Raw genomic sequence first — 13,183 nt, forward strand, 5'->3', positions numbered from 1 at the left:
GACATTTCTGAGTTTAAAGTGAGAATTTTGAGAAAAATTTAATTTTGAGTTAAAATGTCTGACTTACAGTATGAAATTAATGGCAAAATTGTGAGGAAAAATAATGATTTTATTTAGCAAAAAATCTGAATTTTGATGAACAAGACAGAGTTTTTTCAGAGAAAAAATGTTTATTTTTAAATTCTGTTTTTAGATGAATCACGTTTATTAAGTCGTTGATGACGGCAGCTCGGTTTAAAAAGGCTGGATGATTTCCCTTCTGTTGGAAAGCATCCAGTGAGCTGGACGGTGTTTGTCTCTCCTCCACAGCTGAAGCTCATGAAGGCTCTTCAGCTCGAGTCGTTTCCTGTAACAGACGCCACATTGTTTGGCTCAGCTAGTAAACAATCTCACATTGTGCCTTGTTTTGCTCCTCAGATTGCTGGTGCTGGAAGTAAATATTCAGAAATGAGGAAAACCTGAAAAAATCAAGATGTTTCAAAGAATGGAGAGACAGAGAAGCTAAACAAAACCCAGAAAACCACATTTCTGGACGCAAAGTTTTAACTACAGAAGTCGGAGTTGCACTGCAGCTCTCCTCCAATCAGATTCACCTCCAGGATTTACGTCTGTCGCTAGGCAACACAGCTCTTCAGCTCCTCCAAAGGTTTTCTACTAAGTTCAGGTCTGGAGATTGATGAAGCTACTTCAGGAGCCGCTCCTTAGCAGTCCTGACTGCGTTGCGTAATTCACGCACTTGTTTTTAAGTTACTCTGCCTCTGGTTGTAGAGTTCAGAACCAGAAGGTTGTGGCTAAATGTGGGAACAACATAATCCACAACAGTCTAAGAAAAGTGTTGCTTGTAAACTCCATTTAACTTTAATTGCTTTCACGTCTTGCTTCTATACTTCTATTTTTTCCAAGCATTTTGATTTTCTTTCCCTTTTTTCAATAAGTCACCTATTGTTCTTCATTGAACATGTTAGCATAGGCCTATGAGCTCAATAAAACATTTTCATTACATTTTTTACACAAAATCAATCTTAGATAATGGGATTTTAGTCAGTTCAGTAGGTAACCACCTACTACCACCCCCACACAGCCACACTGTTCTGCACTTTGCACTGTCACATCATCTGTACTTTGCCATAATTGGACCTGCTGCTACTTCTTTGGTGTGGTTGAGTGCCTTTAGTTAATTTAGTTGTATATATTGTTATTATTATTATTGTGTGTTTGCTTATTTATACTGTATATATTTGACCTTTTGCACGGGAGCTGCAATGGAAATTTCGTTGAATTCTGTTCAATGACAATAAATGCTATCTATCTATCTAACAGACAGTTCCGCTCGGGTTGCTAGGTAACGGACAGAGTTCCGTTGGGGTTGCTAGGTAACGGGCAGAGTTCTGCTCGGGTTGCTAGGTGACGGACAGAGTTCCGTTGGGGTTGCTAGGTGATGGACAGAGTTCTGCTCGGGTTGCTAGGTGTTGGACAGAGTTCCGTTGGGGTTGCTAGGTGATGGACAGGGTTCTGCTCAGGTTGCTAGGTGACGGACAGAATTCCGTTGGGGTTGCTAGGTGACGGACAGAGTTCCGTTGGGGTTGCTAGGTGACGGACAGGGTTCTGCTCGGGTTGCTAGGTGACGGACAGAGTTCTGTTGGGGTTGCTAGGTGACGGACAGAGTTCTGCTCGGGTTGCTAGGTGGTGGACGGAAGTTGGGGTTGCTAGGTGATGGACAGGGTTCTGCTCAGGTTGCTAGGTGACGGACAGAATTCCGTTGGGGTTGCTAGGTGACGGACAGAGTTCCGTTGGGGTTGCTAGGTGACGGACAGAGTTCTGCTCGGGTTGCTAGGTGGTGGACAGAGTTCCGTAGGGGTTGCTAGGTGATGGACAGGGTTCTGCTCAGGTTGCTAGGTGACGGACAGAATTCCGTTGGGGTTGCTAGGTGATGGACAGAGTTCTGCTCGGGTTGCTAGGTGATGGATAGAGTTCTGTTAGGGTTGCTAAGTGATGGACAGAGTTCTGTTGGGGTTGCTAGGTTACCGGCAGTACTTACTGATTTGTGACTTTACATTCTGGAGGTTTTTGAAATGACTCATTTTCCAGACACCAAAACTTTTTATCAATAACTAGATTGCTGATGATTTTATTGTTTTTAGAAGCAGCAGAAACCCACACAGAGATTTTCCAGCCTTTTTTCCTGCACTGGTTTACAATATTTAGTGTGTCTGTGTTATTTTAACATTTCTGCAAACAAACTTTTTAATTCAGCTTATTTTCAAGCTGTTTAAATGCTAAAGACAATCAAGAACCAAACTGTTTGTGCAGCTTTCTGTTTCATTTTCTGTTGCTTTGCTGAGTCTTGATGGGTTCGTACCTAAGCCTTAGAGCCGCTTGTGCTGATTGGCTGCTGTATTTCCACCCAGACACTCAGACTCTCTGCAGGAGCGTTTGAACGTCACACCCAAACTGCATCTGATCAACCGCTCTGCTTCTCCTCTTCAGTGTCGAAGTGAACAGAAAAGATGGGGAAAATAAACGGATGCCTCAAGTGCCTTTTTATCTTCTTTAATGTGCTGTTTCTAGTAAGTAAAAGTTATTTTAAAAATTTTTTTCATGTTTTTGCATCTCTAAAATCTTAATTTTTAGTAATAATTAAGTTTTAATAAAATGTGTTGATCAACAAGAAGAATCAGGTTTTTTTTTAAAAATAACACAAAAAGACAAAAAAGTTGTTTTTGCTCTTTTATTTTTATTTTGCAGTTTTAGGCTTCTTTGAACTTTTGCTGTATTATTAGTCATAAAATGTATTATCAGTCATTTTATATTAATTATCCTGCATTGGAAAAATATGAAAGATTTTGGATTTCTGGAGTATGGAAAATGTACAAATTGTTCTTGATTCACCTTTCAAACTTATATGTTTCTGTAAAACTTGTAATTTGTTAAATTAGATCTTAGTTGCAATTTAATTATTACAGTTAAAAGTTACATAGGATGAACAAAGTACATGATGTTCTGATGTGTAAAATGTCCACTTTGTGTCCAGTAAGCAGTGACTTCCAGTAACTGTGTGTGTGTGTGTGTGTGTGTGTGTGTGTGTGTGTGTGTGTGTGTGTGTGTGTGTGTGTGTGTGTGTGTGTGTGGAGGAGGGGGTGTGTGCGTGGGTGTGTGTGGGTTGGGGGTCCTGTTACTCTCCGCCCATCAACCCTCCTGTTGTTTTCTCTCTCTAACGGTATTTTAATGCTTCCCGTTGAAGACTTTATGTTCTTTCGGTTTCCTTTCGGATGAAACGGAGAAAAAAGAAAGAAAGAAAAAGTTTGGAGTTTGAGAAATCTTGGAGAAAAGTTTCAGAAAGTTTTTTGGTGCAAGAATAAAACACAAAAACTTAAAAAGTGAATTTATAAAGTTTTTTGTAACTTTTTTTTTGTTTCTTTGATTAATTATATTTCTCCCCCGCGCCTTTTTAATTTTTTTTTTCATCCTCCGTTCCCGGCATTTTTCTGAAGCTGCGTCATTTCACACAGTCGCCCATTTTCTGCTCTCTGCCGCCCTCTCGTGTCCTGCAGCCAAAATTACAGCAGAATTTATTACGCCTAAAATAAACTATTAATCCCCTAAAACCAGGATTCTTCACTTTTTTTGTTCTAATAATTTATTAATAAAATAAATGAAAAGATGAAAAATATGTTTAATTTATAATTTTGTCATCAAATGAAACTTTTTTTGTCTCCCTTTCATATGAGGAACTTTTTGTGAATTTCAAATGAAGCAAAAATTGTTTAATTTGTGTTCAGTTGAGTTTTTCTTTCTATCCCAGATCATCGGATGTGTGCTGATATACGTGGCAGTGCAGGCCACTGCTATTTCTATCCAGGTAAACTATGAAAATATCATACAATTTAAATTATTTAGAGTAAAAGTCTCAAATATATACTTCCTGTTTTGATATGGTAAAAAAAAAAGAACCAAGTAGTTGCATCTAATCCTGTGCATTAATGTAATGACAAGCAACCTGGAGCTAGACACTCCAAACCAACAGGGGGCGCTCCAGAGCGCAATGTGTTTCACACAACTACAATTGACAATTGTCATATTATAAAAATAAAGTAGCAATAATACAGAACAAAGTTGTAATATTACAAGAATAAACCAAAATGTTGTGACTTTATTCTCTTATTATCCTGGCTATGGGCAGAAGAAACCTCCTGTAGCAGTCTGTGTTACAGTGAATCTGAAGAAGCCTCTTACTGAAGACAGTCTGATGTCAGTTTTTTTATTTGTTTTAGTTTTATATTTAGTTTCTAGTGGACTTTGGTTCACTGTGGTTGTTTTTAAATCTCTTTTTGACTCGAACTGAACTGGATACTTTGAAGAAACTGTGATTAATCGTTTAAAGTTTTGCTGTGACTCGTTTCTTTGCTTCCCAAACGATCAGATGTCGACATTCGGAGGCCCGGGCGTGGGCTGGATCTGGGTCATCACCCTCGGCGTCTTCGGCATCTCCGCTCTGGGAATCTTCGCCGCCTGCTCAGAGAAGGAGCTTTTCCTCAAAATCGTACGTAGAAAAGTCTGAATCCTACAGAAAGATGAGATGAGGAGTCAGCAGAGCGCGACCTGAACTTGTTTTGTGCAGTTTGCAGGTTTCATGGGGATTGGGATGATCATCATGCTGATCTTTGGGACTGTTGTGGCTGTTTTGAGAAACTCGGTAACCTGCTATAAACCCCTGGTTCATTATGAACTTCAGTTTGGTTTTATGCTAACAGAGTTTTGATTTTTATCTTTTAGCTGAAACAAAACTTTGACAGTAAAGCCAAAGAATATGTCGAGCCTCTCATGAAAGACGAAGAGTCGCGGCAAAAGCTGGAGGAATTCCAACTGACAGTAAGACTGGACTCTGAATCCGTCCTCATGCTCTGGATGTCTGACGTTTTGTGCAGAAGCCTCCAGTAAGGCGTGTGTGTTTGCAGTTCCAGTGCTGCGGCGTGGTGAGCGCCGAGGACTGGGGCAGAAAAATCCCAGCCTCCTGTCAATGCAGCAACACCAACGGACTCTTCAGACCCTGTAAATCCAAACCTGCGGTACGTCGGGCGGGAAACGTGTTCAGGGCCATACAGAGGCATTTTATTTTATTTTATTATTTCATCAGCTTTATCTTATTTATTTATAATTATTTTATAATACTTAATATTTTTTAAAAAACATTTTTAATAGAATTTTATTTACTTATTTTTACATGAATCTCATTTTTAATTCTGGCCTTTTATTAATTTATTGAAACAATTTTTATTATTCACAATGACTTTAACCAAGAGGAGTGTTTTCTCTAAACATGAAGGCCTTTTGTTCTACTTTATTTAAACGTTTTAATTGGTTTTATTTTATTTTTTATAAATTTATATTTTACTTATTGATTTTATTATTAATTAATTATTTTTTATTTATTACATGAATTTCTTAATTCTGGGATTTTAACCATTTTTAAAATTTGTCCTTTTAATTCACACAAGTGCAATGATGTTAAATAGCAATATTTTTTAATGAATATATTTTTCATTTTATTTTTATTATTGATATTTTTCATCAGATTTCTTACAGTTTTTAGAAAATGCTGAAATCTGTATTTTCATGGTGTTTCTGGTTTCTGTGTGAATCTTCTGAACGTCGTCTTGTTGTTTTCCTGCAGGGATCTTCAGGACCGGATCTGATCCACTCTGAGGTATTAATTCAGATGATCAACAACGTTCTGCTCATGTTGGGCCAATTCGGGCCTCTGAACATAAATTTCCGCCTAAAAATCTCAGAAATTTTCTAGAAAAAATTTTGTTTTTGCAATGATGCCAGTTTGCTAGACAAACATTTGAGATTTTCTGTAAAGAACTTGAAACATTTCTAGGAAAACGTGAAAATTTTGAGTTTTTAAAGTCACAAATTTGCTAGAAAAATTTTTTGGAAAACTTTTGTTTCAAAATTGCAAATTTTTTACGAAAAACTTGGAATTTTTCAAGAAATGGAACCTGGTAATTTTCTAGAAAACACTTGGTAATTTTCTAGAAAAAAAATGAAATTCTGAGATTTAAATATTACAAAATAGTTTGAAAAAAAAATCAGAAATTTTCTAGGACAGAATTGGAAATGTCTGAAAAATGGCTAATTTGCTAGAAAAAAACGGAGAAAGTTTCTAGAATCGAACTGGGAAATTCTTGGCAGTTTCAAAAGTTGCAAAATTTTTTTACTTCTGAAACCAAAATTTTCTTTCTGAAAAAATTCTGAGATTAATCAGATATTTCTCTTCACCAACTTTTGACTTTTTAAACTGAAAGATTTTCTTGCTTCTTCTAATAGTAGAAAATGTTCAACTTTCCAAAGTTTGCACAAGTTTTTCTAGAAAATGTGAAATTTACCTAAAATGTCTGTTTTCTAACCAAATTTCCACCTTTTCAAACTGAGGAAATTCCTTATTTTTCATAGAAATTTTCAGACTTTTTTTTACTCCTGTTTTTTCTGTCTGAACGGCTCTGATATCCTGTCGAATGTTTAAATCTTATTGTTTTATTTCCGCCTCTCTCCTCTGCAGTCCTGCAGCGGCAGCATCTTTTACTTAGTGGACATTGTATTCAAGGTCTGCCTGGGCTTCCTGTTTGGATTCGCTGTCACTGCAGTGAGTCCCACTGATGGTTTCATTTATAAAATGATTTCTTGCCAGCATGTGGTTGTGCAGCAGAAACTATAAAACAACTGCAGATGCAGTTTCCTGCCAACAAGCGGCAGAGTTTCACAATTTATTGTGATTTAAACAGGTTTTTAAAAAGTACAAATAGAGGATGAGGACTCGGCCAAGAAAGATCAATAAATAAAGTTAAGAGAATAAAGTCATAAAATGATGATATTACCAGAATAATGTCATAATGTTGGTAAAAAGAAAAAAAAGGAAATATTTAATCTTTAAAAGCATCAGATTATGAATATCAGACTGTGTCCTGATCACTGATGGTTTGTTTTTTTAAATAATTTTGATTAAAATCACTAATTTTGTTGAAGTAAGTTAGAAATACCTGCAAGGAATTTTGTGACGTGACTCCGCAGGAAGATGTTTAATAATAAGAAGGAAAAGCAGCTTCAGAACCAGAAAATAAAAACTCTTCATGAGGTAAATATTCAGGTTTTTAATCATTTTGACCTTAAGTTGATAAGTAAGTTTAACAGAGTTTAAAAGTAAAGTTGTTTACAGCTAAACTATGCTAAGCTAAACAGGCTAAACGTGAGCAGAAAAATAAGGCCGTTTTCTCAGGACGGCCACCAGGAGGCGCTGTGGCCTCTGAAAAACGAAACAATTGAATCCCTTAAATTTTTCATCACAATTTTTGTTTCCTGTTGTTCAATCAATTTCAAAAATAAAACGTGAGTTAAAATAATTGATTTAAATGTTATTTCTGACGCCAGCAAAGCAGCAAAAAATGGAAAAGTTGACAAGAAAACAACCAAAGAAAAAAACCTGAGAACAATGTTAATAAAATAATATTTGATGTGATTAGCATAAAATATTACATATTTTCTTATAATCAAAAGAGGATTGTGTTGAAAATTGTATTATCTGGTAACAAAGTTATAATAATCTGATAGTAACATTTAATTTATGTTAATTAGATGTAATATATATGAAACGGTGAATAAAAACATTCTCAAAGTTGATGTTTCTTTACATATTAGGGGTTAATACTCATTGGGGGCATTAAAAACAAATTTATTGCTTATTTTTGGTGCAGAATCGAAACATGTGACCTAATTATTTAAGTATGTTTTAATTTCTGAGTTTGTTTGTCCTTCCAGCTGTTGGGCCTGCTGATCTCCATCCTGATGATCCATCAGGTCAGACGTCACGACGGCATGGGAGGGCCGTCCATCGCCATGAAGGGCTACTGAAGCTAACCTGACCGTTAGCCTCTGAAATGTAACCCGGGACTCAGAGTCGGTTTTTATCATTTAACTCATCCTGAGAGGAAACGTTTCCTCTTTGTTTGTATCACTGATTTTTGTATGAACATTTATTTTTTTACATCTTTATGTTTTGTTGCTGAATTGTATTAATCTGTGAAATGCAGAAAAAATCTGAATATTTCCATCATCATCCGCAGCTGGGAGATGAAAACATTTAAATTCAAGAATTATTTAGAGAAACTACGACCGTGGGATTAATGTTTTATGCATTTTGGGGCCTGAAACTTGCAAACAACTTTTTATAAGTTGGCAAAACAATCACTAAAGCAGATTATATAAAATCTTCAGTCATTTTGATGGAATAATTTTTACAACATAATGACTTTAAAAGTACCAGTAACATTTTTACATCTATTTTCTTATTAGTTTGTTGGAAATAATGTATTTTTTTATTATTTTCTTACATCATTTTTCAGAAATTTCTACAAAATCTATCCACCCTTTTTGCAAAATTTGTATTTTTCTTTACTTTAAAACCTAAAAATCTAAATAAAGTGGTGGTTGTTAAAAAATGACAACAAATTTCCAACAGTAAAAATGAAATATTATTTTTATTTTAAAATCATTTGTGGCCTTTTGGGTCGTTTTGCTGGATGTTCACCTGATAAAAACGAGACAAATCTGTTTAAGCTTTAAAGTTTTACTAATTATGTAAATGGATGTTTTAAACTCCTTATGAAACCAAACATTTCCACTATATTCTGTAAAAGTATTGCACTTTTTTAAAAATAAAAGCAACATTTCCACAAGTTTACTTGATATTGTGTTGAATCTAAATATTTATGACTTCTTAAATGAAAACATCAGTTTTTCAAAATTATTGTGGTTTCTTATGTAAGAGATTCACACAAAGAAAAAATGTTTTCATTGCTTCTTAAAGTTCTTTTCAGATCATATTCCTCTGAGTTTTGTGAATAAATATGCGTATGATTGCATCTATATGTGAAAAATAAATAACAAATCAGAGTTGTATTTATTACATAGAGCCAAACAATATTAATTTACTTAATTTATTGTTTTAGGTTCTCATTTATCTGGAGAGGCATCAAACAAACAAGCATGAATATCATAAAAATAATTGGAAGAAAAGCATTTATTGATCATAAATTATCAGAAACTGAAGTTATTTTCCTTCACTATGATTTTATATTGATTGGCTTCTGGAAACTTGAGTTTATTTTGTAATTGTATTGTAGAAAGTCCAACGTCTCTGTGCTGTAATTCTGCATAAATGATCCAGAGGGAGCAGATGCTAAACCTCACACATAAAAATTATTCAATAATTCAATCTAATCTCTCAGTTATTCAAACAAAACAGATTCAGTAAAACTAAGAAGTAAATTTTAGATTCATCCCTGAGTAGATTAGTCAGTTATTGCTTTATTTTGAGCCATGAAAAGGGAAATAATTCATATTATTCATGTTAATGGGTGAAAAAGTAATTTCTCATGAACATTTGACTTTTCGTACTTCTTCCCTGGAAGCTACCATAACTTTAGGTCACTGGTTTTGTTACGGCCATAATAAATAATAACTAAGTGCAGAAATAATGTGACTGCATCAGCAGCCAGAGAGGTTTTGGGGTCGGTGTCGCTCTCTGTGTCTCCAAATGTTTGCTTTTGATGCTGATGTGAATCCACATTCAGACAGACGGTCATGTGCAGAACTTCACATTTCACTGTTTGGAGAAAGAAATTCATTTTCATTTTGCTCTTTGCAGCTTTAAACCCTTTGAGAAAACATTTAGAAGCAGCACATCATATATTTTATTATATTTTAGAGCTTTACCAATATAAAAGAAGAATATTTGGAGAACAAATGTTTATAGGTTGTGTGAACTGACCTTTGAACTTGTACTTTTATTCTTATAAAGTCTCTTTGCTCAGAGCAAAAGGCCAATTTATTTAGCTAAATCTTTATAAAGATTAACATCAATTGTCAAAATACCAGAAAACACATCAAAAATACATGATTTATTGCTTCAATGCAAATTAAAATAAAGAATATATTGAATATTAAGAAGGTTAAAAGATTACAGTTCTGACATTTGAATTTTCAATAAAAAATAAAACAATGAACCTGAAAAATATGTTTTTGTAATAGAAAAACAAAAATAGCAAGAGGTTAAACAGCAGAGAAAGATAAAAAAAATCATTTTTTTATGCTTCCTGTTGCTGCTTCCTCATTTCACTGACTGGCTGCAGATTTGCTTTAAAAGCCGAAACGTTTCTCTGCAGACGCTTTAAACTCAACATCACTTCTGTTCTCTCTGCCTTTCAACTGTCTAGTCAAAGTAAAACAGAAAGTATGGGGAAAATTAACGGATGCCTGAAAGTTTTGTTCATCATCTTCAATTCTTTGTTTACAGTAAGTAAAATAATTTTGTAAGTAATTGATCATATTTGTGAGGAAATGTTCTTTCCAAAGTTAATTAAAGTTTTTATAATGTTTCTTAACGTGAGAAACTTTGTGAGGCCAGCAGGTAAAATATTTAAAATAATTTTTAAAATGCTTAAAAAGCAGTAACTGGAAATAAAACTAGTAAACTGTTTACTTGTGGTTATTTTGTTTAGTTAATAATTACATGTTAATATTTCTAAGAAATTTATTTGTTTTTAATGTAAATTCATTTTATACTGTTACTGTAGATTCTAGATCAAATTAATCATTTCTGTCCACTTTAATCATTAAACTGTTAATTTAATCTTGACTGCAGTTAAAGGTGATTAACATTAATTTTACATTAATTAAATCTTTTTATGTCCGGTATCCTCTGGTTGAGGTTTTAGTTTTATTTTGCTCTCTAGTGTTTTAATGCAGAAATTACAAATATGTGAGAAAACATTCATTTTAAAAGTATTTATTTAAGAATCCACCATAAAATGATCCATTTATGCTCTGAGATGTGAAATCAGCTTATTTGGACCTGATGTGGATCAAATCCTGCGTCCTGCGTTCACTCATAGAGACTATTATGATCTTTATGTGAACATCTTTCAGTGTTTTTATGATATAAATAACAGGAATGTATTTGTTGAATAAACCTTTCCTCTTTTCTTCAGTGTTTTGGGGCCTTGATGATGTACGGTTTAGGACGCATCGCGGCCAACGGATACCAGGTAAAACAAACACAACTCTGGTTAAAAATGATTTCAGAAGGGAACCAGGTATAGTATCTGTTCACAGAGAGAGAAATAGATGTGGGTGATGTTCTGTAACAATCAGTTTGCTGTCTCGTTTGTTTTTGCTGTTTTGGATCAGATGGGAGGAACGGGCAGCCTGAACATGATCACAGGTTGGATTTTTGCCGTTGGCGTTGTTGGAATCTCCTTGCTTGGGAGCCACGGAGCGCGCACTGAGAATAAATGCTGCCTCACGGCTGTACGTACAGCATGATTCACACAACACAAAGCTAAATTAAAATAAATGATTTACAGTTTATATTGTTTTCTGTGCAGTTTGCAGTTTTCATGGGGATCGGATTGGTTCTCATGCTAATCTTTGGAGTCGCTGCCATTGTTTTAAAAAAACAGGTAATTACTAAAAAGTTCATGTGGTGCAGAAAATGGACAGAGTTCAAACGGGTCGTCTGAGATGCTGCAGGTTCTGTTGGTTGAGCATCAGCGGTGTCTGCTCAACCAACTGAACCACTGCAGAACCACTGCAGAACCACTGCAGAACCCCTGCTCCTGCCCCTGCTCCTGCTCCTGCCCCTGCTCCTCCTGCTCCTACTCCTCCTCCTCCTCCCCCTGCCCCTGCCCCTGCTCCTGCCCCTGCTCCTCCTGCTCCTACTCCTCCTCCTCCTCCCCCTGCCCCTGCCCCTGCTCCTGCCCCTGCTCCTCCTGCTCCTACTCCTCCTCCTCCTCCCCCTGCCCCTGCCCCTGCCCCTGCAGTGGTTCTGCAAACTGCGGTTTGGTTAACTCAGACCACAGTAAACAGTCTGACAGCTGCAGGCCACACTGTTTGGTGCATCCAATCACTAAATAACGATGAAATTAGTCTCTTTGTTTCTGTCAAGTGTCAGAACACAAAACGTTGATTATTAGGAACACCCTCACTAAAGCACTCCACACCAAAGCAATGCAGATATCTCCGGTAATGACAACAGTTCTTGCTCTGGATTCACAACCTGCAACCTATAACTTAATAACTCACCTTCTGTTCTTCAGTATTGCCGTGAAGCTGAGGGGAAATGTGAAGCCGAGTTTCTCTTCAACATTAGCATTGGGGTCAATTTTGGATTTGCTTTCGTTGCTGTAAGTTTTGGTCATATTCTTTTACCACCATCATCTTTTTGTTCTCCTGTCTCTTCTAACCAACTTGTTCTTCCAGATGATGGGTTTGATCATTTCCACTAACATGATTAATCAGATCAGTCGTCACGACAACGCCGCAGTGCCAGCTATTGCAATGAGGACTTATTGACCAATCAAGAACCTCCGAGTCTTGATGGGTTTTATGGAATGATGGAAGAATATTGTTCAGGTTTTCATGCTATTTGTTTTGCCTTTGCATTGGTAAAAATGTTGCCACATAAAAATGTTTTGCTAAAACTGATCCCACATTTTCTCATGTTGTTACCGTAAATGTTGTGTTTTATTCTGATTGTTTGTGATCAGTTTTCAACGTTTCACACAAGCTTCATGTTCCCACAGCTGCTCTCAGTTTTCCTTCCCTTTTTCTCCTACATTTTGATTTTGATTTTGGGTTTAGATGAAACTTTAAAACTCACCACAGGTTGAGGCTGCAAACATTTAACACATCCTGTCAAAAACAGTTACATAAAGTTTTCTAATAAAACAAACCTCCACCTACTTACTTAATGTCTTTTTTTTCTTTTAATCTACTTTACTAAATTTGTAACAAAATCTATAAATTAAATTACTATGGGCATTTGTCCATAGTTTTCTTTCTATTTTGTTCCTTTGTGTTTCTGGTCTTTATTATTGCCAATAAAGGTTTTACTCTGAATCATTCCTTTGTGTTTCATTTCTTACTTATTTCTTGTCTTCTTCCCTCTGTGACATTTGTTTTATGCTGTTGTATAAATGTGAGACTTTTTAAATTTTTCATCTGTAAATCATTTTGAGTCTTAGCTGAACTCCCAGTTGGTTGTTGATTAGTTTCCTTCTCAGGTTTTCTGTTCGTTACTCAGCCTTAGATTAGACTCACCTGGATCCAGTCTGGATCTCCAGCCTTT

The 13,183-nt window shown here is 35.6% G+C and overlaps 2 protein-coding genes across 2 annotated transcripts; both read left to right on the forward strand.

Annotated features, from left to right (window-relative positions):
• The first annotated feature begins 2,427 nt into the window (after nt 1-2,427).
• Nucleotides 2,428-8,737, forward strand: LOC102224861 (tetraspanin-15-like). Its single transcript, XM_023350641.1, has 9 exons — nt 2,428-2,567; nt 3,803-3,859; nt 4,421-4,540; nt 4,619-4,693; nt 4,774-4,869; nt 4,956-5,066; nt 5,672-5,704; nt 6,563-6,646; nt 7,816-8,737. Exons 1-9 carry the CDS (start codon nt 2,508-2,510, stop codon nt 7,906-7,908), a joined length of 729 nt encoding a protein of 242 aa, XP_023206409.1. The 5' UTR covers nt 2,428-2,507; the 3' UTR covers nt 7,909-8,737.
• A 1,454-nt stretch (nt 8,738-10,191) lies between these two features.
• LOC111611884 (tetraspanin-1-like) lies at nt 10,192-12,934 on the forward strand. The gene is made up of 6 exons (XM_023350642.1): nt 10,192-10,350; nt 11,046-11,102; nt 11,245-11,364; nt 11,442-11,516; nt 12,153-12,239; nt 12,316-12,934. Exons 1-6 carry the CDS (start codon nt 10,291-10,293, stop codon nt 12,406-12,408), a joined length of 492 nt encoding a protein of 163 aa, XP_023206410.1. The 5' UTR covers nt 10,192-10,290; the 3' UTR covers nt 12,409-12,934.
• Nucleotides 12,935-13,183: the final 249 nt, after the last annotated feature.

Source organism: Xiphophorus maculatus, chromosome 17, assembly GCF_002775205.1.
Source record: "Xiphophorus maculatus strain JP 163 A chromosome 17, X_maculatus-5.0-male, whole genome shotgun sequence".
NCBI classification, from domain to species: domain Eukaryota; kingdom Metazoa; phylum Chordata; class Actinopteri; order Cyprinodontiformes; family Poeciliidae; genus Xiphophorus; species Xiphophorus maculatus.